This window comes from Hibiscus syriacus, unplaced genomic scaffold (genome assembly GCF_006381635.1).
Source record: "Hibiscus syriacus cultivar Baekdansim isolate YM2019G1 unplaced genomic scaffold, ASM638163v2 tig00110890_pilon, whole genome shotgun sequence".
Classification (NCBI taxonomy): Eukaryota; Viridiplantae; Streptophyta; class Magnoliopsida; order Malvales; family Malvaceae; genus Hibiscus; species Hibiscus syriacus.
Window position 1 is genome coordinate 15,512,493 of NW_024062900.1, and position 23,098 is coordinate 15,535,590.

The following is a 23,098-nucleotide window of genomic DNA, read 5'->3' on the forward strand; positions in this document are numbered from 1 at the left end:
TAAAACTGCTTTAAAAGTTATGTAATTTATGTTTCAATTTATTTAATAGTGTTTCATGTTTTCCACCTACAATATTAATTTAATAATTTAATTTACACGAAATTTTATTTGATTGTTTTGATATTTTATAAAATATTATTTAGAATTTAAATTTAACAATATTAACCAAATATAATAATAAATATGTTTTCAACAGTGAAATAAGTATGGACACTTTTATAAAAATGATATATACTTTTTTGAAAGTTATGTAATTTATGTTTCAATTTTTTTAATAGTGTTTCATGTTTTCCACCTACAATATTAATTTAATAATTTCATTTACACAAAAAATTATTTGATTGTTTTGATATTTTATAAAATATTATTTAGATTTTAAATTTAACAATATTAACTAAAGATAATAATAAATATATTTTCACAGTGAAATAAGTATGTACACTTTTATAAAAAGAATAGATAATTTACAATATAACAGGTAAAAATATGACAAAACCAGATTTATTATGACAAAACCGGTAAAATTTACTTGATATGTTAAACGTATGGACACTTTTATAAAAAGGATAGATACTTACCGATAACCAAAGTTTACCGGTTACCAAATTTTTTAATAGTTTTTCATATTTTCTACCTAAAACGTTATTAGTTGTCAACATAATAGGTACCGCTAAACCGAATTTATTAAATACATTTTAATGTATCCGATAATGCTATATATTAGCCGTATATTAACCCGCCTTTCCTGAGACAATCCCCATAAGTACACCTGTGGGACCAAAGAAAAGAGAGGACACCTGTGACATAGAATCTCGAGCTTAACAAAGAAATAGCCATTGCCACTGCCCCCCACCCTTCCTCTGCTTCTCTCTGCCTCTCTTTCTTAACCTTTTTCCGTATCTGATCTTTTATACTCACAATCTGTCTAATCTATTTAACCAAACCAGGAAGAGGGGGAAAAAAGGAAATCGGTCATCCATGGTTGGTCTTGGCGATAACAGCAACAACAAGAAGAACAAGAAGAAGAAGCGTGGGGGTACTAAAAGGAAGATGACGGCCGAGCAAGCCTCCGCTTTCAAATCGGTGACCGAATGGGTTTATTTGGATCACCCAAATTCATCTTCTTCATCTTCTACTACGTCGGCTTTATCTTCGTGGGTGGTTGATGATTTTGGGGCTCAAAAGAGTTTGGGGAGAGGGATGGATAAAGTGCTGTTTGAATTGCATTCCCATTCTAAACACAGTGATGGGTTCTTGTCTCCTTCAAAGCTCGTTGAGAGAGCTCATGGCAGAGGGGTGATTCTAGATTTCTTTTGTTTTCTCGTTTACCATGAATCGATTTCTGATACGGGTTTGGTTATTTTGATTGCATAGCTGAAATAGAATAGTAAAAATTAGAATTTTCTTATGGATCTATTTGGGTTGCTGTTCTTTAGGTATGTTGATTTTTTTGAACAGTATATTCGTATGGTTTTGCTTTTTTAAGGTTTAAAATTAAACCCATTGGTTGACTCCCTAAGGCTAAAGGCATTTGTGTGTGTATTGAAGGCTATGGCTATTTCTTCTGCTTCTACAGTTGAGTGAAAATGTAAAGACTTGTACTTTTTTCTATGTTGCCTTGCCCCCACCATTCATTACTTCTCTTGAAGCATCCTTATCCAACCGTATCGCCATATGAATATGGTGATATTAAAAAAAAACTTTTCAGAAAAAAATACTGAAAATGGCCTCAAGTAACTTGAACTTGCTTTTCAAGTTTCTAATTTATTTTTTTTCCAACTGTTTGTCTTTAGTTTGCTTGCAAACTTAAATGCTATTGTCCATTATCTAGTAGTTAATCGATGAGGGTCCATACATTTGTATTTTGTGGTTTATTAACGGTAAAAGTAGGCTATAAATATTCAGGTTTTGATGGTGAATTCCAGCAAAAACTAGGTATTAAATGCTTGCTTCATTCATTTCAAAGGAGGATATTAGTTCTATTGATGTAGGAGGTCGGTCTAACCCGCCTATGATCTAAACAGATTATATGTATTTGGAGAAAATGAAAAGTTGGAGCAACAGGTTTTTAGTAGTTTCTGCTTGGTGTTGTCCATCCGTTTACCTGTCTGTATTTTTAAGTACTGAAATGTTTTCTTATTCTTCTCTTTTGGTTTAAGCGAGCTTCGTTTTAATGGACCTTCAACTCGAACGTTTTGATTTTGCATTTGAGCAATTCCTCTGCAGATGCATGTCTATATATCTATATTTGTGTGGTTGTTTTCTGTACGTGAAAATTTACTATCTGCTTAGTTTGTAATTATTGGTTATTGTTCTAAAGAAGCAGACTGATGATAAGAGACTTATCTTTTCTTTTCTTTTTTTGGAACAAAAACAGACTTATCTTTCTTTGGTTTCTTAACTTTGGCATAATTATATATTAAGTAGCACACACTATGGAATGGATGATTTGAGCTTGAATTCCCTAATATATCTGAACTTCGAGGAATATAAAGACAAAGGAGGAAATTGGTTTTGTTTTATGAAGCAAATTTGTATTTTAGGAAGAATTCATGAATCCTTCATGTGGAATTATCTATTTGAATCATATTATAAGTTTGTTATCTTCATATCTTTGTTCTTTCTCCTGTTTCAGTGAATAAATTGGTAACTCTTCCATGTTGGTTCTTTCATACCTTTTTTTAAGTATTTGGAATATGATTAGTACATTGTGTTCAGAACAGGTGAAAGTTCTTGCTCTGACGGATCATGATACAATGTCTGGCATCACTGAGGCAGTTGAAACAGCTCGCAGATTTGGTATCAAGATAATCCCGGGTGTTGAGATCAGCACCATATTTTCTCCAAGGTTCTTGTTTGATTAATAGAATAATCATCGTAAAATGATTTTTTTTCTTTTATTTGTATAATTATTAATAGAATAATCATCGTAAAATGACTTTTTTTGTTTTATTGGTATAATCATTCTGCAAAAGTTAGCCGGTAATTGAAAGAAGCAGATTTTCTGGTTTTCTTTTTCTGTTCTTCTACGCCTCTTATGTTTCATTTATTGATTCAAAAGCAGAAATCTCGAAATGGAGGAACCGGTGCACATCCTTGCATATTACAGCAGCTGTGGCCCCATGAGGCACGAGGAACTGGAAAAATTATTGGCTAACATAAGGGAGGGACGATATTTACGTGCCAAGGACATGGTTTTGAAACTCAATAAACTCAAGCTACCACTTAAGTGGGAGCATATTACAAAGATTGCAGGCAATGGAGTGGCTCCTGGGCGATTGCATGTGGCTCGAGCAATGGTCGAGGCAGGTTATGTAGAGAATCTAAAACAAGCTTTTGCCAGATATTTATATGATGGCGGCCCTGCTTATTCAACGTAATATTTTCTTTATATCTTTGCCTTCTTAATTATGCCTAATTCATATTTCTTCACCTTTAGCAATGATATATGGAAAATTTTGTTTTATTCCCTGTAGAGGAAGTGAGCCTCTTGCAGAAGAAGCAGTGCGGCTTATATGTGAAACCGGGGGTTTAGCAGTCCTTGCTCATCCGTGGGCACTAAAAAACCCTATTCCGATCATAAGACAGTTAAAAGATGCGGGCCTTCATGGAATGGAGGTTTACAGAAGTGATGGAAGACTGGCAGGTATTTGTTTGCTGTGTTAAATTGTTGGTATCCCTCTTCGTAACGCCTGCATGCTTTTACATATTAACTTAGCTGTCCATGTACTTGAGCAGAAAAAATACAATTATGCTATGCTCGATTTCCTCGTGATTGCATAATTACATATTTGCATATTTTGTTATTTATTTACTTGTTTATATTGAGCTTAGCTTTACACAAGGCCGATATGAGACTGCTGCTAGTTAAAAGCTTTTCATGTCTTTTTGGTTTACAGCATTTAATGACTTAGCGGATACGTATGAACTTCTGAAGCTTGGAGGATCAGACTATCATGGGAGAGGTGGGAATGGTGAGTCCGAACTCGGGAGTGTGAACCTCCCAGTGCTGGTTTTGCATGAGTTTCTTAAGGTAGCTCGACCTATCTGGTGTGGTGCCATTAAGGACATCCTAGAGAGTTATGCAAAGGAGCCCTCTGCTTTGAATCTAGCTAGGATCGTAAGATTCTCAAGGATGGACAGTTTAAAGGGAACTTCTCCCTTGAGTTGTGGCAAGGACTGGATCGACCGATGTTTATCCTCGTGGTTGACTACCGAAGAATGGCAGAATGCTGAATTTGAGGCTATTAGGTTGAAGCTTTCCCTTGCCTCAATTGACCTGGGTGGAGTACAAGTTCCTATAGAGACTAAGTAGTGTGCATCTTGCCGTTGTTGCCAAGATAATCCTGTGGGGCATAACCTTTTGCTTTTAATAGTTTGGGAGGAAAATCTAAACTAAAAACTATTCATGTTTGGTGGTAACTATTGGTGAACCGAAAATATTTTTTTGAAATCTTTGTTTTATTGATAATTTGAGTGTTGAACACTTATCAATATATAAACGAAGAGACTACAGTGCAGTATGTTTGATCGACCAGGCTTTTCCTTTGTTTATTGGTGTTTCCATTAAAAGCATCATTGACGGTGCACGTTTCCACACTAAATAGAATCAGCAGGGGCACGGTCCAGACATATCTGCCAAGATTTTAGAACTGATTGGTGTTGATGAGAATCAAAACAAGAATATCAATTACAGATTACAAGTGCACAAGTAACAGATTCTTTTAGACTGTAAATCTGACAGTTTCAATGATTCAAGGACTAATATGTTGTCATACAATCTGGGATGTAAACAGCAGCATGGATCCCTACGCGGGTACCATCCGAAAAATACACGAAAACCGTGTCGAAAGCCAAGGTGATGTATGGGAATAATAAGCAGATAAATCATCTGAATTTTCCGATTTCGGCCTTCTTCTTGATCTTTCTTTGACCATGATATACAAACGAGTCGATTATCCCTGCAACTGTGAAGATACCTAAACGAGAAGTAACACAATCTTGGTCACTTTAAACGAACATTGACATATCAGGTAAAGCAAGGCCAAAATGCATAAGGAAATAAAGGATTTGGGAAAATATAGTGCGAGTTAGAAATGACAGCACCTCCAATTACAGCACATATATTGGTGATGAAGTGCAAAAATGAAATATGTTCCTCCCTAAAAGTGACCTGCACAGGGAAAGATGAATACCAATGTTATACCGCCTTTTTTCTAGATGTTTTCGAAATATATCATCATGATCTATGTTAATGATATCTGTTTAAAATAAAAATAACCTACCTTGATTGGAGAAAAGTCATAAAAGAAGTAAACTCCAGGATGAGCATTAGGACTAATAAACTCCAAATCCATGAAATGCTCTGTCACTGAATACTGTGCAGTAGGAATCATAGCACATCTCAGAACATGATCCAATAAACATGATAAACTAATTTGATTCTTACTCTCAATGTGTGAACTTTCAAGAAGTACCTGATTTGAGTTAACAGTGCGGCCTCTGATGTCAGTATATATTGTGGGTACTACCTGCAAAAATAAGATAACAGTTGTGACAAGTCTATAGATTGCTTCCGTGTACACAGGGTGCACCCAGAGAGACTAATACTCTAAAATTATCAGTTTTTTCAAAGAAAAATGGAGAGCAGTTAATATATATGTTCTAGGCATCGTGGTCATGAAAATGATAGTGAAGTCACAGGAAAATGTTCATCTGTCAATAAAAGAGCTTAAAAACAAGGAACACCCCTAGATTCTTTAAAATACCAACCTTGATGAAGTACTGGTACATTCCATTTGAGGTTTTATGTGTCCATTGTCCCCTGAAATAGCAATTTGAAACAACCATTAAAAATTTTCAGTACTTGCATTTGGCTTCACTTTCATCTTGAAAAGAAACATACCAAAGAACAAACAAACCGAGAAGAAAAAGAAAGAACTATTACCCGTCAAGTGGATTTACCACACCGGGGAAATATTCACCAAAAGCCAACCTATTAATTCTGTGACTTATCTGTTTTGTACGATAGAAATGCGAAATATCATTACCATTGAAATTTGTAACAAAAACAAAGCATATATATATTGAACATAGCAGTTCCATCAATAAAGATGAGCCTTACATTATAACTGTCCTTCTGGAAAGATATCAAGTCATCAAAGAAAAAGCTTGATTGATGAAAACTTTTGCCTGCTGCAAAATGGAAATTCCCAGCAACCCTATTAACTTCAAGAGAACCATGAATGTTGCATCCTTCACCATTCTCCTCTTTTATCCTTTCGAAAAAGCCTTCTCTTTTGCACTGGAAATAAAAAAAATGTAAAAAACAGAGAAAATAGCAAGCTAGAAAGTAGGATTTGTTTCCCAATGTAGGGAGCAAGAGGATTAAATTTTTCAGAAAATACTTGGGTAAAGAACTTGCAAAGACACCTGGTCAATCAAGTCCGCATTAGTCATTCCCCACCCTTTTCGCCGATACGCCTCACGAACCTCTTCACAGGAGTTACAACAGTCATCATCTGACTGCACCATAGAGAGGAAAAAGAGAAAACCTTTCATAAGTGGCATACAAACAATTAAATAATTAGTTAAGATGTTATATATAGGATAAGTATTCTAATCAAGTTCGTATAGCAACTAGCACCCTTGAGATCATTATATCATGATAACTTTGGCAGTGACTGCCAATAACGTAATAGTAAAGATTTACAAGCTGCTCAGTCATGTAATTCATGTATGTTTCTTTTTCAGTTTTGCAAAGAGCACTAGTAATATGTCTTCAAGTACCATGCATTTTACGGCATAGGCAATCTCTTAAAGCACTTTGGAGTTTTGGCTACATTTCAGAGTTATTTAGAGGATTTGACCACACAGTTTTACCAACATTTAAATGCAATCTAACAATTGAGAATAAAAAAATTGACAACCTTAGAAATGAATAAATCCAGATCATACGGACCAATCACCACAAAGTTGGAAAGGAGATCATTGCACAAATATTAAATCAGAGACATTTAATCTCTGAAGGGTAAAAAAGGAAACAGAAACCGATATACAACCTACACTTTTTCCTTAATATGGTTTGTAGTATTCATCAACTTTCTTAAGAAAAATACTAGGTTGTGTTATTTGACATAGAATGTTCTAGTTTTTCCAATATCTTTATTTTTAAATACAACAACAAGACTGCAAGAGGATTGCATATGTAGCTGAGGCAAACTCTAGCAAAATAAACTACACATTAATCACAATGTAATGATCACAAAACACGAGTGTCCGGGTTTTTATAGTAAGAAATAGTTGAATATTTCAGGGAAAATTCCTAGCCATTTACTAATTAACCTCTTCCAGAACCTTCTTAGCACTTAAGTGATGTTATTCAACATGCTTCAGTATTTCTTGATACCGAACATACCTGCTCTGCACCAAAGCACGAACCACAATATGTTTCATTTTTTTCAAGCCTGCCACCGTGCCTCTGCAGAGGTTTCTCAATCTGAAAAGAAAAAAAGAAAATTAAGCCAAAATGAACCAAATTTGGAGGAAAAGACAAAACAAATAAAAAGAAACATGATGAAGGCTATTTAATTAAGTGGAAGCAACATCCATCAAATGCCAATATGTCAGCGACTTGAGGTAAAAGGAGATTGTGACATCTTAATAATTCAAGAGCCCTTCAACCAAACATCTGTAACAGGGTCCTCAATGCAAAACTATACCCATGACAAGTTGTATTGCTAGTTATCAACAATTAAACCCTCGAATAATGTTAGCAACCCAAAAGCTGCTACCTTTCTTAACTGGTTAACAGAATAAGCCTTAAAACAAAAGCTTTAAGCACCATCTTCTCAATTGTAAACTATGAACCATTACTTCAAAAATTGCAGTCACCACAGAAACTGCTGCTGGTATATTAGCTCTAGAACAGCCGAGATGCATTCGCTTTTTAAGCAATAGCTTTTTTATGATCCCATTAACTTATCCTCTTTTTTCATAAGTAGAAATAGAATACTTTTAATTTCAATTATTCCTATCCAACATATTGTCATGCACAGAGGAGAAGAGATAAGAATCGGAGCAAGAAAAATGGGGAAATCAGAGAAAGGGTTAGGGATTTGGAATTGGGAATGGACCAGACACGTTCTACAGCCCACTAAGGATAGGAAACAGCTTGCTTATTTGTGCAGGTTGTTATATTCAGTACAACAAGGACTGCCAGCTGTAGGGTAACTAGGGGTACACTGTAATTATATAAAACCATGTACTAGAGGGGGGAAGGCATGCTTTGATTGAATGAATTCTAAGCTTCTTTGAATCTCTTCTTTTCTCTCCTTAATCTTAATTCTCTCAATTCTTCGTCTAATTTTCTTCTCTAATCTCCTAGGGTCATAACAATTGGTATTCAGAGCCATCATTTCCTAGCAGCTTGAAGCAAAGAACCAAACCATGGTCGAAACTCCTAATCTTTCTTCAATCCAGCAGCATATTGCAGAACTTACAACTCTGGTGACGCAAGCAGCGGATGGCACAAAACCTCCTAAATGGTGGCAGAAGCAGGACAGTTGGTTGAGTATGTTGGAATCCAAAATGGTGTCGCAGCAGAGAGATGTGGAGCACATTTTACAGTTGCTGACTGGTAAAAAGTGTGAGGAAAAACATGATGATTCCCAGGTGTTCGATAAATTGCCAACACCAAAGGTAGATGTACCAGGGCAGCAGAGCTACCTGTGGTATAGTTCAAGCAGTGGTGATTCTGATCCCCAGGCATCTGGTGCATATGTATTCCGGCCTAACGGCTCATCTCCAATCGTTGTTTCACAATCAGTGCCATTGAGGGTCACTCGTGGACCCCTAGTTGATGAAGTTTACCAATAGTTTAATGAATGGATCTACCAGGTCACCAGACTCTACAAAGACAAAGAGCATGCTGAATTCGAATTCACTATTGGTCCGATTACCATGGATGACATTGTCGACAAAAAGATCATTACTCGGCTGACAACAAATATGGCCACAAACAAGGTGTTTCATACTGATTCTAATGGGAGAGACTTTCTAAAACGGGTACGAGACTTCATAGAAGAATGGAACTTTACAGTTACTCAACCTGTAGCAGGAAATTACTATCCAATTAACCTTGGAATTTATACGGTAGATAAGAAATCTGAACAATCCGTGTTGGTAAATCAACTCCTCCAAAATGGTGGGAGGGATAAACTTGTAGAAGATGATAACCCTTACAAGTTTAGATTATTGCTAATGGGAATCAATCTTAAAGATGTGCGAGTAGAGGTTGAGAAGATAATTGGAAAGGGCAATGGTTTTGTTGCTATGGAGATTCCATACTATCTTGATAAAGCCACAGGATGGGGTTTGGAAGTCTCTGAGCTTAAGAAACAACTTGAGACTTCCAGGTCCAAGGGCAGCACCGTTAGGGCCTTGGTTGTAATAAATCCAGGCAAACCAACAGGACAGGTTCTTGCTGAGGAAAATCAGAAGGCAATTGTGGAGTTCTGCAAGCAAGAGGGTCTTGTTCTGCTGGCAGAAGAGGTTTACCAGGAAAATATTTATGTACCTGAAAAGAAATTCCACTCTTTCAAGAAGGTTTCGCGGTCTATGGGTTATGGCGAGAAGGATATATCTTTAGTATCTTTTCAGTCAGTCTCTAAAATTTATTATGGAGAGCGTGGAAAAAGGGGTGGCTACATCGAGGTAACTGGGTTCGGTGCAGATGTCAGGGAGCAAATTTACAAAGTGGCATCTGTCAATCTGTGTTCCAACATCTCTGGTCAAATTCTTGTTAGTCTTGTTATGAGTCCACCTAAGGTTGGAGATGAATCCTATGAATCATACAGTGCTGAAGGAGATGGAATCCTCTCATCTTTAGCCAGGCGTGCAAAGGCATTGGAAGATGCATTCAACAAGTTGGAAGGTGTAAGATACAACAAGGCTGAAGGTGCAATGTATCTCTTTTCCGGAATTGAGCTGCCTAAAAAGGCAATCAAAGCTGTTGAAGCTGCGAAAAAGGCACCAGATGCATACTACTGCCAACGTCTCCTCACTGCCACTGGAATTGTTCTTGTTCCTGGTTCTGGCTTTGGACAGGTCTTGGCATTTTAGGTGCACAATACTCCCTCAAGAATAAAAGATTCCGGCAATCGTCACTCGTCTAACATATTTCCATAACGGTTTCATGGATGAAATGAGGGAGCTTGTATATAAGTTATCGAAGCGAACAAGTGGAGCCTCGGAAATGCTATATTCATGGATCCGTCAGGAGATTTTACAGGTCCTATGTGTCGAAATGGGGAAGGAAAAGAAATATACTGGGTTGACTAATCTGAAAATTATCGATAATCTTTTGAAAATTGTAGCTGAAAAGAATTCAGGGGTTCAAGAAGGTGTAACAGGTTCCGAATGCATTTGTGCTTAATAAGTGGTCAGCAAACAGCCAATAGGCAGACGAAAGCAATAGGGATTTCTGTTGGTTCTGATCTGAGAAGAGACTTGGATGATATTCGAGCAGCATGCATTGAAGTTCCTGCTTTGAACAAGTTTCCTTATTCAAAGCTTGATTCGAGGTCTGTTGGGATTAATCATGGTTTCAAGGAGTCAAGTGAATTATCTTTAGAATCCGGGGCAACAAATCAAAATGGTACTAAGTGGGTGCTTACACTGGCAAGGGCATTACTCGGGGAAGGTGAGTTTTGTATGCAAATTGTAAGGAAGAAATTGTTTGATCCTTGGGGACAAGGATCATTTCAAGGGAAGGGGAATGTCATTACTACATGCGAAGTCAACAAAGAAAGCAACAGGAATCAGTTACTAAAACAACTTTTGAATCTGAAAATTTTTCAGAAGACTCAAGCAAGGCTGAAATTTTTTGCTAAAATAAAATTGAAGACAGAGGACATAATTTACCTGAAGTTTCGGTCTTATCATCAAACCTCACTTGCTCTTCGAAAAGGATTAAGGCTGGCAGCAAGGGTCTATGGTACTGCTATCTATAGTTTTTGGTGGAAGGTGTTTAGCAACTTGAGTTTTTTGGATGAAGGTGTATTTAACCTCAAGAAGCACAATCAGGCTATCACTCAATTGTTGCTGCAGTGGACGAACTTAATCCAGAAAACATCAATGGGGAAAACTATATTGTGCTTAAAGCACTAATCCCAGGTTTTGATCCTTGGGGACAAGGATCCTTTCATGGAGGGGTATTGTCATGCACAGAGGAGAAGAGATCAGAATCGGAGCAAGAGAATTGGGGAAATCAGAGAAAGGGTTAGGGATTTGGAATTAGGAATGGACCTGACACGTTCTACAGCCCACTAAGGATAGGAAACAACTTGCTTATTTGTGCAGGTTGTTATATTCAGTACAACAAGGACTGCCAGCTGTAGGGTAACTAGGGGTACACTGTAATTATATAAAACCATGTACTAGAGGGGGGAAGGCATGCTTTGATTGAATGAATTCTAAGCTTCTTTGAATCTCTTCTTTTCTCTCCTTAATCTTAATTCTCTCAATTCTTCATCTAATTTTCTTCTCTAATCTCCTAGGGTCATAACACATATTTCCAACCTTGTCACAAGCCATTCTATTACATAAGTAGTTTCTATTTAAGGAAAATCATCTTTCAAAACCAAGAAACGGAAAAAAAACGCATGCAAACGAGAAGGGCTAGAGAATTATATTTCAACCACCTTTGGAGCTCCAATACCATCCGGCCTGGATTCTATCACATCACCATGAGCATTGATTCTTTTCTTAATTATATCATGTTTCTGTACACAAGCATTGCAAGGTTACAAATGAAGCAGACAAAGAATTTTGAAAAAAAAAACTCACTGAAACTAGTGAAAATAAATCTAGAAGCATCTGTTGCAGTGTACGTACTATGTCATGATGTTGCTCGCCACTGATATCCATAGTGTCAACACTGAGTAGCGTACATGGAATAGTAGGAAAAGTGACATCAAACTGCAAATCCAAAAGATATGAGGTGTAAATGAAGCATGAAAGATTGTTTACTAAAACAGTTAAACCACCACAACAACAAAATATGAACATTTTTTAATATAAAAGGCTCCAACACCATGCTTTGAATATTCTACGTCAGTAGAGGATCAAGTAGAAAGTTCAACAATATTACGCAAACATGCACATGATACGCAACATCAACAACCCTTTTACAGGAAACACATTTGGAATACGAATCTAGGAAACTCTGTTAACAATAAGTAAGAAAAAAGATAGTTACATTTATGTGGAAGGTTTCGCCTCTTGAAGTATCCACCAATAGCTTTGTCTCAGTAACGGTATGAAGGTATAATGCTGCAAATAAAAGAACAACAAACATAATAAAAACAATCATGAATCAAGATTAAACAACACAAGGTTCCAATAACAAAAGACAGATGACAATTTGATTATAGTCTCAGTTGCTTAATTTATAGCATTAACGCCTTTGGTTCTCATCTAAGTGAAGACCGAATATGAAAGACAAACAATATGCATCTACAAATAGTAAAAAGTTTTATTTCTAGAAGTGGAGACCAAGAATAAAAGGCAAACAATATGGATCTACAATAGTGCAAAAATTTACATCAATTCTCAATCGCTTCCTCAAAGATCTTACCTTTACACATTGGGTATATAATTGAGAACACAACCCCCCCCCACAATTTTTTTTTTCTAAAGCTAACAAATACACAAAAATTCGCAGAAAAAGAAAAAGAAAGGGTTGAGAGAAAACTAACTGAATTCGGAGAAGACAAGTAGTAGTATGGCAAGGGAGGAAACGAGGGTGATAATGCCACCGGAGAGTGTACGGCTGTAGAAATCTTCATTGATTTTAGGGTATGCGTCCAAATTCCGTAGCTTGTTGAAGACGGTGTTCATCATGGCCAACCCCTTTTCACCGGAGTTGAAAACAAAAACTAAACGCGAACCAAAACAACTTGTTTAAATTATATGCTTGCTTGTGTCTTATTATAAGGACTAAATCAATTAATTAATATGTATAGAGAAATGGATACAGTATAAGGAAAGGGGATACTTTTTTTGGGTGAAGACGACGGCGATTACGAGAAGAAAGAAAGCAATCAAAGAGAGAGACGAGTGAAGGCCGTGAAAGACCTCGAGTCAAATTACATAAATGGACATCAATCATGGAATGCATCAAATGGGTCGAAGTCAAATTTGATGTCTTAAAATGTCAAGCCGAATTCATATATTTTATAAAATCTTTCCCCTTTCTTCCTGGAGATTATCTAATATCTACATTTACTACCTTACCTTTTGAAGCCCAACTCTTTGGGAATTTCTTTGTAAGACGATGAAACACCCTTCTAATCGTATGATTATCTTCAGTTTCTTTCGCATTTTGAATTTATTGATGCAAAGTTTCCATTTTCCCCCCTTGAAGGAAACAAATTGGTTTTCCGAATGGCATTGTAAGAATTTACCGGATATTAACTCTATTTGTCATATGTTGTGACTGATCCGATTGACTCGATCCATCGATTCGATCAAAAAATTTAGGTAATTTTAAAAATATTCCAGGTCGGGTATCCGGTTCGACATTTCTCAGGTTGAACCTGGATCACAAAATTATTTTTTTCGAATACCCGATTATATTTAATTTTTATATATAATAATATAACATATTTAATTATTAATAATTTTATATATTAATACATTGTATACTTGAAATACTTAATTTAAAAATGTAAAATTTAACTTCAGAGCAACCAACAATTATCATTGACGAAACAAATAAAGTTTCGGATGTCACTTATGAAGAGTCATGCCCATATGATATAAATTCCAATCTTTAGTAAATTATTAAATTTTAGTTAAATTTTCATTGATGAAAGTTTTATTTGATATTTATTATGATGAAAGTTTAGTTACGTTTTTTTTTTGCATCTTGGTAAGATATTGATTGTTGTAAACTTATGGTTTATTTATATCTAATAAAAGAATTGTTTGTAGGAAATGAGAATGACAAATGAATAAGTGTAACCATGATCATCAAGTTGATTATATCTATTTATCTAGTATGCTATGAACTTTTATGTTTAATTTATATTATAGATTATTAGATTTTGTATTTCGAATTTTGAAAATCTATGTTTGGATGTTGGAATACGTAATTCGAACATTTAAATTTATATATATTTTTTAAATTAATAATTTGAAAATGATAAAAAAATCAAGTATTTGATTGTTCAAATTACAGATACCCACAACATTCGGGTCAAAACACAGACCAGCCAATCAAGAACCCGAAGATCTAGATACCCAAAACTTCGGATACTCGAAAATCTAGATACCTGAAAACTCGGATTTGAACACCCCATGGTATTAAATTGCCGCCGCAACGCAGTGTAACTGTCGCATCGTAATGGTTTTGAAGGTCACCGCGACGTAATATTAACGTAACACGATAAAATATTTTAGAAGTATAGTGATTTTTGAGGAAGAAATCACGCCCGCGACATACGCAACACGTTACGTAACGTCCGCAACGTTCGCAACTGTAATACCACAACCGCGATAGATGCACAACCGCTATTTTATATCATGGAACACCGTAACTGTGGTGTGCAGTTTTCTTCATCGTTTCCGGTTGGCCCACTATTCTAATTTACCCAAAATATCACTACAATGCAAACACTTCGTTTACAATGCCCGCTATTCTACACAAATTGTTTACCTACCTTTTCACTTATGTGTGTTACTTTTTCAACCTAATAATAATTTTAACTTTCAATATTTATATTTATATTTATATATATATTTTTCAATTTTTATCTTTATTTTTTTTAAAAATAATAAATTTAACTTTTACACTTTTAAAAGAATAAAATTTAATCATATTAAAAAATTATATTGTTATTTTAAGTAAAGTACATAAATGGTCTCTGAATTATAAGATATTACTTTATTAAGTCATTTGATTATTAAAAGTTATAAAATGATCTTTCGACTATAGAGAATTGTTTTGTTGAGTCCTTCGACTATTAAAAGTTACAAAATAGTCACTCGACTATTTATTATATTATGAAATTATCCTTTTTCGTTAAAAAAGTTAACTCTCTTTTGAATTAGATGTTACCATGTTGACTGAGATATGATAGTTGTTTGAGATTATGAGATCAAATTTTATCATATCTTAGTCAGCAAGTTAACGTACAACTTAGATTACCGTCAAATTTTAATTAAAAATGACGAGTTTGAAATATAATAAACAGTCAACGATCATTTTATAACTTTTATTAGTTAAAGAACTCAACAAAACAACTCCATGTAATCGAAAGATAATTTTTATTATTTTTAATAGTCGAATAAATTAATAAAATAATATCTTATAATCGAAAAACATTTATATACTTTTTCTTATTCTTTTCTATAAAAAAAATATTGACAAAATCATAAAAGTTTTAATAATGCTGACATGATTGTTTACTTTATACAGTAAATACATATGCACGTCACATTATTTTTATAATATATCACACAAAAGAAAGTATAACAGCAAAAAGAAATTTAGAGAATAATATGTGGCTTTATCATTAGTGACTAAAATTCAAAAAATAATAAAGTATATAAAAATTAAACTTATAATTTATTTATGTAGTAATTACTATAAAAGAAATAAAAACTTTCATTATAGCAGTTCCACAGCTTACGGTGGGTAAAATAATTGATCTCAAAATAATCAATGAATCAGAGTGTAATGAAAATGTTAAAAAGTAATTTAGTACAACCCATTATAAGTATTTTAACTGTATTTTCTTGTATAAAAAAAATTCATCAGACATCTCATAAAGATTGAATAAAATATTTTAGAAGATGAATTCGTCATTCAAAATGAAAATATCTAATCTAACTTAAAAAATAATATAATTACACTATATATATTAATTATAATAACATTTCTCTATATAATATTATTATTTTAATTAAATCTCCGTTTTATCAAATAAGATTAATATTTTTAATATAATTATTTATTTCGACTCAGTTCGAATCAATTGTTAAATCAAAGTGAAATCATCCTTAAATCATCCAATCAGGTTGGCCAAAAATCCGCCAATCCCTAGGTCTGTTGATGCACGTCTCGTTATTTACTAGCTTCGGTACAAAATTAAATTTCATATCCCAAATTTAGCCCAAAATAAACACATGTACCAACCTCGGTTGCAAAGTTTTTATTCTTTAAAATATCAGTATTTAAAAAAAAGTTGGCAAATTGTTTGAAGAAGAAAAAAAACAAACAGAATTTTTGAAGTGTTACTGACGAAAAAGAATCAACCTCGCATCATCTTTTATGTTTTGAGGTCGCACCCACAATCATCATAAATAAAGATGACATTTTACAAGTGTTCTATTCAATTCCAATGCTACCTGTTTTCAATCAGCAGTTTTTCATCTGAACAAGCACCATTCTCGTCATGGCCAATGTGTTTTTCGGCCATCACGGGTGGTGCAGTGGTGGAGCCGTGATTCTGCCATTTCCAGTCCACAAGCACAAGGGTTTTGTAAGGTTAGGGAAACATGAATTTTCTTCGAGTTCAACACAAAACGAGCAATGTGCAAATGCTTACCGTGCCTTGAGACTTCAAAGATGCCGTATCGGTAGCAGGTCTTAGAGATGGATCTGAAGGCCGGTGAAATAGTAAGTGTGCTATGGATCTATCTATAGGGTTTGTGTCGGTTTCTATATCCATAAATCTAGTGCACCTGCAAAAGAAAAAAGAAAAATAGAATTGCAAGAAGAAAAGATTGGACAAAACACACACCACACAACACTCGAGATGTAACGATTTGGAGTTCGTTACTACAAATAGATTCTTATCATGTTTACATCTATAAGTTCCTTTCTACACAAACCTCGTAGCAGACAGGCAGAGTGTAGCTGAAGGAGGGAGCTTCAATCAACATGTTCAAGATTGCTAACTGTTTCTAAATTGTACCTTAAGGATTAAATTTCTATGTTGCACACAGTTTTTCAATTTGTAATTGGTGCTTTTTAACCTAGATACATATGCTTCAAAATTCAAATTTTGAGTGATTCTATTTTGATAATTCATAACAATAGCAATTTAAAGCAACTAAATTATCCCTAGTCTCTAGAAAGCCGAAACATTGAATAACTCAATTACTACCTATCATGGACTTCAAGTAGTCAAACAGTGACAACATAAATATTACAAAGAAATTCACGTTTAGAGCAACAAGAACATACTTGCTTGATTCTTTGGCATCCAATGATCCACTAGCATCTTTATCATCTCTACTGCCACTTTCCGTGTTTGTGCATTTATGCCTTTGTTCAGCACTCCTAGCCAAACGATACAGACTATCCCGTATGCACAGTTTTGTCCTGATATCCAACTGAAAATTCAAGCAGTTTTAACTTGACCAATTACCATGTTTACTCGTTACCTCTAAGGAACATGCAAATCTTCACATCACAAAATCTTTTCATCTACTATACCTTTTCCATAACTTGCTGAAGCTGCCGAAAACTAGTTGCTTCTAGTGAGACTTCATCTGACATCAAACTTACACAAGAACTTTCCTGCCCGTTTGAAGAACCTAATTCTGCTTGCTTTCCTACACTATGCCCTACATCCCATTCAGACTGATGGACCTGCTTTTGAGCAATGAGTGGATCAGAAACTGCAATCTGTCTTTCCACTCTCACTCGGTCGACAATCCTATTGACTGGGGCTAGTGTATCCTGTTGGCAGTACAGCTTTCCTATTTTCTCATTCATTATAATGTCAGGAACCTCAAATGCATGACCATGATCTATGGACTGTGCCTGATTTGATGCATAAGATGATCCGTTTGTTGAAGAAGGATGCCCCCTTTTTTCAGATTTGCTACTAGTTAGAGTTGGACATCTTGAAAGTTGGTTCGAAGGACGGCAGCAGTTGAGATGCATAAAGGGACCATTTGTCTGTACACAACTTACAGAGTCAGGTCCGCTGTTTTGCTTGTGCCACTGAAGATCCAGTGGGGAAAAGAGTTGACAGGATGCATCACTAGAGGGATGCTTCACGTCTACAAACTGCTTGGTGTTACCACTTTGGTTGTACAAGCCACCACTTTTGAGATGATGATCTATTCTTTCTCCTGATGCACTTAGTTGCTTTGACTGCTTATTTTGTGGACTGATCTGTAATTTGGTATACAATAAGACAACATAGTAAAATTTCCACATGGCAACAATATGTCAAAGGAAAACTTGCAGTAAACTCTCATCAGAAACTAGCTTAAAAGTGGATTATATCAATCATTCCCTGAATCTGGATTGGGATTTTATATCCCCTATGAACACCCACTATCAAAACAAGGTATTATTCCTACTTATCATCCCAAAGTACTGTAGCTTGAAATTTATCTTTAAATAAAACGTGCCTAAAAGATACTATGAGGATGACAATCTCTGGGTGCCATAATTAGATATTGAGATATTTCTAAACAAAATGTGGATTTAAAAAGAGAGGAGAAGAAAGATTTTACTAACCTGCTCATTAGGTGTCAAGTCATCCTTACTTCCAGATCCGTTATTGGATACATTCCAAGATGACATGTGAGTAAGGCCAGAATTCCTACTGCTCATGCCAAGGGAACTTATTTTATCACTTAGAAGGATAATTTTAATGTTGGAATCAATAGTTGAAGGACCTGCATCTGCACTAGAAGTTGCACAATTCTCTGGTAAACTATTCAATTTAGCATCAGTCTTCAACACATCTAGTGATCCTTCAGTTGCTTGTGAAGATGAAACCCAACGTAAATCATCTTCATTACTGAGACTCCCCAACCCGAATGTTGAATCACAATTTCTGTGAGAAGAATAAGAAAGGTAGAGTACTGATAGCACTTTTTAAACACAACATACATGCATGGATAAAATATGGTATAGGTACATCTATGTTGATACTTATGGATGTTTGAACGTAGATACTTTAAGTTATACTAAATGCGGAGGTCCTAGTGAACCTCATGTTTTACATAGTAAAGCATAACAGTGAAGTTAATAATAATGGGAATTCAAGAACTACCTGAACATCCTATCAACATCCTCAAAATTTCCAATGTCTCCCCAACCATAACATAGAAGTTCGCTGTTTTCTTTGTCTTCATGATTTTTATTAAATAATCTGAGATCCGCATTAGCTTCAGATATTTGATTTAGTGGAAAACGGTAGATGTTATTGTCCTCTGTAACACAGTTGTCAACCAAGACTGGATCATCAGAACAGAAATCACTGTTAACTGAATCCATATCGCCAGTTTTGAGATCATGGCTGGACATCATTGGATCATCAGAAATCATGCATGTTACTTCTTTGAGTGAGTCATTATCACCTGAAGTGGGAAATATGCCATCAGGTTTCTCGGACCATGGACCCTTTTCTAACATTCTGTTGTTCAAAGTATGAAAACCTTTTTCCTTCTCCCCAAAAATACCATATTTAATTGTATTATCTGCATTACTAGCAACTCCAGTCACTTCATGACGTTGTTTTGTTTGACCATCCCCTTGAACTTTGAATTGAACTCCATATTCATCAACAGCATGAGGAACTATATGATCATCGGTAGCACTAGCACTGAATTCAGGCCACACATTATCTTCAAGCTGTAACATCAATTACATAAGTTTGGTCATGATCAATCATTCTTCATCTAAGGAAATGAAAAAAGAGAAGACTAAGTTAAAGATATTTCTAGAAGGGTGAATTGAGTTAGATTCCTCAACTAGCACAAAGCATTTCTTAAAACGATAATGCAACAAAAAACAAGGTGATTGCTAAGGTGGCTCAAGGAGAATCTGAATAGTGACTTCAAAAGAATAGCCACCCAATTATAATCCCACCAGCATAAACACTATTACAAAGTAATTTTTATAAAGCAGTCATCTTGTGCCTGTGCCCATGTTCTTGTACACTTCAACCCCAAAGATTATTTTACCATTAATGGCTCTCTAGTGCACCAAAATTTAGCATTTGTAAACAAATCTAACACAGGCATATAAAGTCCTTAAAGTGAATAAAAATCTAAAACAACACACCAAGAAAGAGATTAAACAACCATTCTTTAACAAAATCCAGTTTGGGAAATCATTGAAAACAACTTAAAACTAAAAGAATAAAATCCATTTTGGGGTTAAATTCATCGAAACTTATCAGAATGTCCAATCTCTAATGAAAAGAGGAAAATTGAACAACCATTCCTAGAATAAAGTAGTAATATATAATATGATATAACATAACTTGAAAACCGGATCGTAACACAAACACAGAAAGCATCTCCTCAGCCCCTCCATTGTTGACAGAGAAAGAAATCTCAAAATATGACTTAATCTTAGCGTGTTCCAAAAGACAATGGGCAAATGGACCCTAAAATCATAATTTATCAACAAAGTTCAACAGAAAACAGAAACCCAACCCACAAATCAATGGAACAACAAGTAAACTACCTGTACTTGAGATTGTCTTCAGAAAAAATCCATCACTCTCGAATTTTCAATATATCCCTCCATTAATATCATAACAAAAGGGTTGCTATCCGATGCTATACAACTTCATATTCTATTGACATGAAAAATCTAGAGAACAACTGAAAATAAAACCAATCTCAAATTGAATTAATAAGCTAAAAGTATTACATCCTACAAGAACGTTTTTCACATAGCAACACTAGACTACTTGGAAACGGAAGTAAACTAAATCAAAAATCAAAAGATAATAGGGAAACTTACCTCATACATAATGTCAGACATTCCTCCAAGATCCTTATCCACCACCACTAAGCACAAATCTCATATTTTGATCGGTTGTCACCTTTTTGGAATGATGTTATTGTCTGGATAAGCTTTCTGACAGAGAAAATAGAAAATTTGACAAATTAGAAAAATCCTTAAAAAAAACTGAAGTTTTTTTTAATAACAATTAAATCTAATACCTAAAAGCTATGAATACGCATCGAACAAAGAGTGTTTACTTTTCAGCATTAAAGCTATGAATACACATCGAACAAATAGAAAAAAAATCATTATTTTCTTGCGTAAATCTAGTTCCTAATCAATTTTTTCTCATCAACCAAACAGCAGAATAATCCAATTAACAGCAAAAATAATATTGTAAGCGCCAATAATAGTATCAGATTTAGCTTAACTTCTAGTCAGCAGTTCATAATTATTTTTTTAATCTAAAATACCATTTCATTTCAAGCATTTCTCAGCAACCAAATAAAAATATAAATCAACAAACAAGCCAAATCTAAACAGATCAACTAAAAGAAAAATTCCGCAGGAAAAAAAAATAAAACAAAAAGCGATCTTCAAACAAAAGCTTACCTGAAACTGACAAATTTCTCCAGAAAATCAAATACTCCTAAAAAAAATAAACATATTTTTATTCAGATAAACGCACAACTTCACCAACAAAAGCAAGATCCGAAATCTGCAGTACAAAGTGATTCACCAATTAACCTAACCAGCCCTTTTTTTTACCCTCAATTCAAAAGATGAGATTTCTGGGAGGTTCTAGAGAGAACAAATAGAGCAAATGAATTTTTATTTTTAAAATATTTTTTGTTTTTCGTTTGTTTTTTCTTTCTTGCCAGTGGGATTAAATATTGTATTTATTTATTAAAAGGTTAAAACAAAGTAAAGCAAGTTGACAAGTAGAGAAGACACGTGGCGAGGAGTTGAAAAACAACGGCAGAGCTAAAAGGGGTAAGGATATCAGAATTCGTGGACGAGAGTGGGGCGATGAGATCCGATCAGTTTCCTTAAAGTCATTGGTCCACGTCCTTATAGCTTTTGAAATCTCGACACGTGTCCTACGAATTTTCAAACACGGATTTCAAAAACGGTTTCGCCTGCTTGCTGGTGGTTTCTCATTGAATTTTTTTTATAGAGTTCTTTTTTTAATCTTTTCGGCTTTATAAAATTTTAGGGTAAACTAAACTAATTATTCCATTTACCACGTAATTATTTAACTTTTTTATTTTTATAATCGATAAAGGTGTTCATAATTCTAAATCAAATTAACCGATTGAATTAAAATTTCGATTAGTGAACCGGTTAATTAATTTTGAGTTCGATCGCTTAATGTTAATTGTTTTTTTAAATTTTAATTTCGGTTAATTCAGTTTGAAATTGGTTAATCAATTGAATTAATTGGAATTATTAAATATTTAATATATTATTTAGTTTTAAGGGTGTTTAAACTTTGGTTTTAGCTGAACCGAATTAATGGAATAAACTAAAAATATTTAATATTTAATATATATTATTTATAATTTTCGGCTAATTCTGTTAACTGACCAATTAATCAAACTTAGTTCAGTTATATTAATTTTTTTAAAAAAAAAATCGGTTCGATTAACAGTTAAAGGGGGAAAATTCAGTTAATGAAATTTGGGTAATTCAGTTTCGTTAGTTAATCGAATTAACCGTTTGAACACCCCTAATCATCGATCTTTTAATTTTATCAATCAAACAACTTAAATATTTGATTGTATCAAATCAAGTCACCAACCATTAATATTTGATGAAAATATTGACGTAACAGTTAATAAAATTGACATAATTATACATTTAGCCCTGAAGACATATACACTATATCAATTTAGTCTTAATTTGAATTTAATTTAATAAATTAACTATTTAATCAAGATGTGACACATGTCAACATATGATCATGACATGTGTCACCACCTAATTTGATTATTTTTTATTAATTTTATTTTATTTAATTAAATAAATTTTGGCAAAAGGGTATGTGAGGTCCTCGTACTTTTTAAAAAATCAATATGACCCTTGTTCGTTTTTACATCCAATGTGACCCTCAAACTTAGAAAATAAACCCGATGTGGTCCTTTGAGCAAAGGTTTTCGTCGTTGACCATTACGATACTGACATAACATTTCATGGTGCTGATGTGGCAATCCATGGTGATTTATGACATAGTTAATGATGTGGTAGATGGACCAAATTGGTTTTATTGGTTGAATTTGAGAGTCAAATTGATTTTTTCTAAAAGTTTATGAACCTATTTTATTT

At 34.3% G+C, this 23,098-nt stretch overlaps 3 protein-coding genes across 8 annotated transcripts; 1 reads left to right on the forward strand and 2 right to left on the reverse strand.

Annotated features, from left to right (window-relative positions):
• Positions 1 to 854: 854 nt before the first annotated feature.
• LOC120144534 (5'-3' exoribonuclease-like) lies at positions 855 to 16,795 on the forward strand. Of its 3 annotated transcripts, none has more exons than XM_039158574.1 (6): positions 855 to 1,296; positions 2,724 to 2,848; positions 3,065 to 3,376; positions 3,477 to 3,646; positions 3,900 to 4,328; positions 16,783 to 16,795. In XM_039158574.1, exons 1-5 carry the CDS (start codon positions 979 to 981, stop codon positions 4,313 to 4,315), a joined length of 1,341 nt encoding a protein of 446 aa, XP_039014505.1. In that variant the 5' UTR covers positions 855 to 978; the 3' UTR covers positions 4,316 to 4,328; positions 16,783 to 16,795. The 3 variants fall into 3 exon arrangements, with proteins under 3 accessions (XP_039014505.1, XP_039014507.1, XP_039014506.1); XM_039158576.1 differs by lacking the exon at positions 16,783 to 16,795 and adding an exon at positions 9,074 to 9,084 and having other exon boundaries at positions 3,900 to 4,316; XM_039158575.1 differs by lacking the exon at positions 16,783 to 16,795 and having other exon boundaries at positions 3,900 to 4,453.
• Positions 4,851 to 12,975, reverse strand: LOC120144535 (endoplasmic reticulum-Golgi intermediate compartment protein 3-like). Its single transcript, XM_039158578.1, has 13 exons — positions 12,759 to 12,975; positions 12,260 to 12,333; positions 11,896 to 11,979; positions 11,703 to 11,783; positions 7,418 to 7,498; positions 6,433 to 6,525; positions 6,125 to 6,304; positions 5,948 to 6,015; positions 5,773 to 5,824; positions 5,478 to 5,531; positions 5,286 to 5,378; positions 5,107 to 5,173; positions 4,851 to 4,979 (listed from the first exon to the last, which is right to left on the reverse strand). Exons 1-13 carry the CDS (start codon positions 12,901 to 12,903, stop codon positions 4,888 to 4,890), a joined length of 1,164 nt encoding a protein of 387 aa, XP_039014509.1. The 5' UTR covers positions 12,904 to 12,975; the 3' UTR covers positions 4,851 to 4,887.
• Positions 16,262 to 21,659, reverse strand: LOC120144532 (protein LNK1-like). 4 transcript variants are annotated; one of them, XM_039158571.1, is made up of 9 exons: positions 21,455 to 21,659; positions 20,880 to 20,909; positions 20,789 to 20,809; positions 19,086 to 19,666; positions 18,545 to 18,866; positions 17,507 to 18,193; positions 17,255 to 17,403; positions 16,614 to 16,749; positions 16,262 to 16,514 (listed from the first exon to the last, which is right to left on the reverse strand). In XM_039158571.1, exons 3-9 carry the CDS (start codon positions 20,807 to 20,809, stop codon positions 16,410 to 16,412), a joined length of 2,001 nt encoding a protein of 666 aa, XP_039014502.1. In that variant the 5' UTR covers positions 20,880 to 20,909; positions 21,455 to 21,659; the 3' UTR covers positions 16,262 to 16,409. The 4 variants fall into 4 exon arrangements, with proteins under 4 accessions (XP_039014502.1, XP_039014503.1, XP_039014504.1 ...); XM_039158572.1 differs by having other exon boundaries at positions 20,880 to 20,905; positions 21,386 to 21,659; XM_039158573.1 differs by having other exon boundaries at positions 17,507 to 17,836; positions 17,990 to 18,193; positions 20,789 to 20,905; positions 21,386 to 21,659.
• Between the last annotated feature and the right edge of the window lie 1,439 nt (positions 21,660 to 23,098).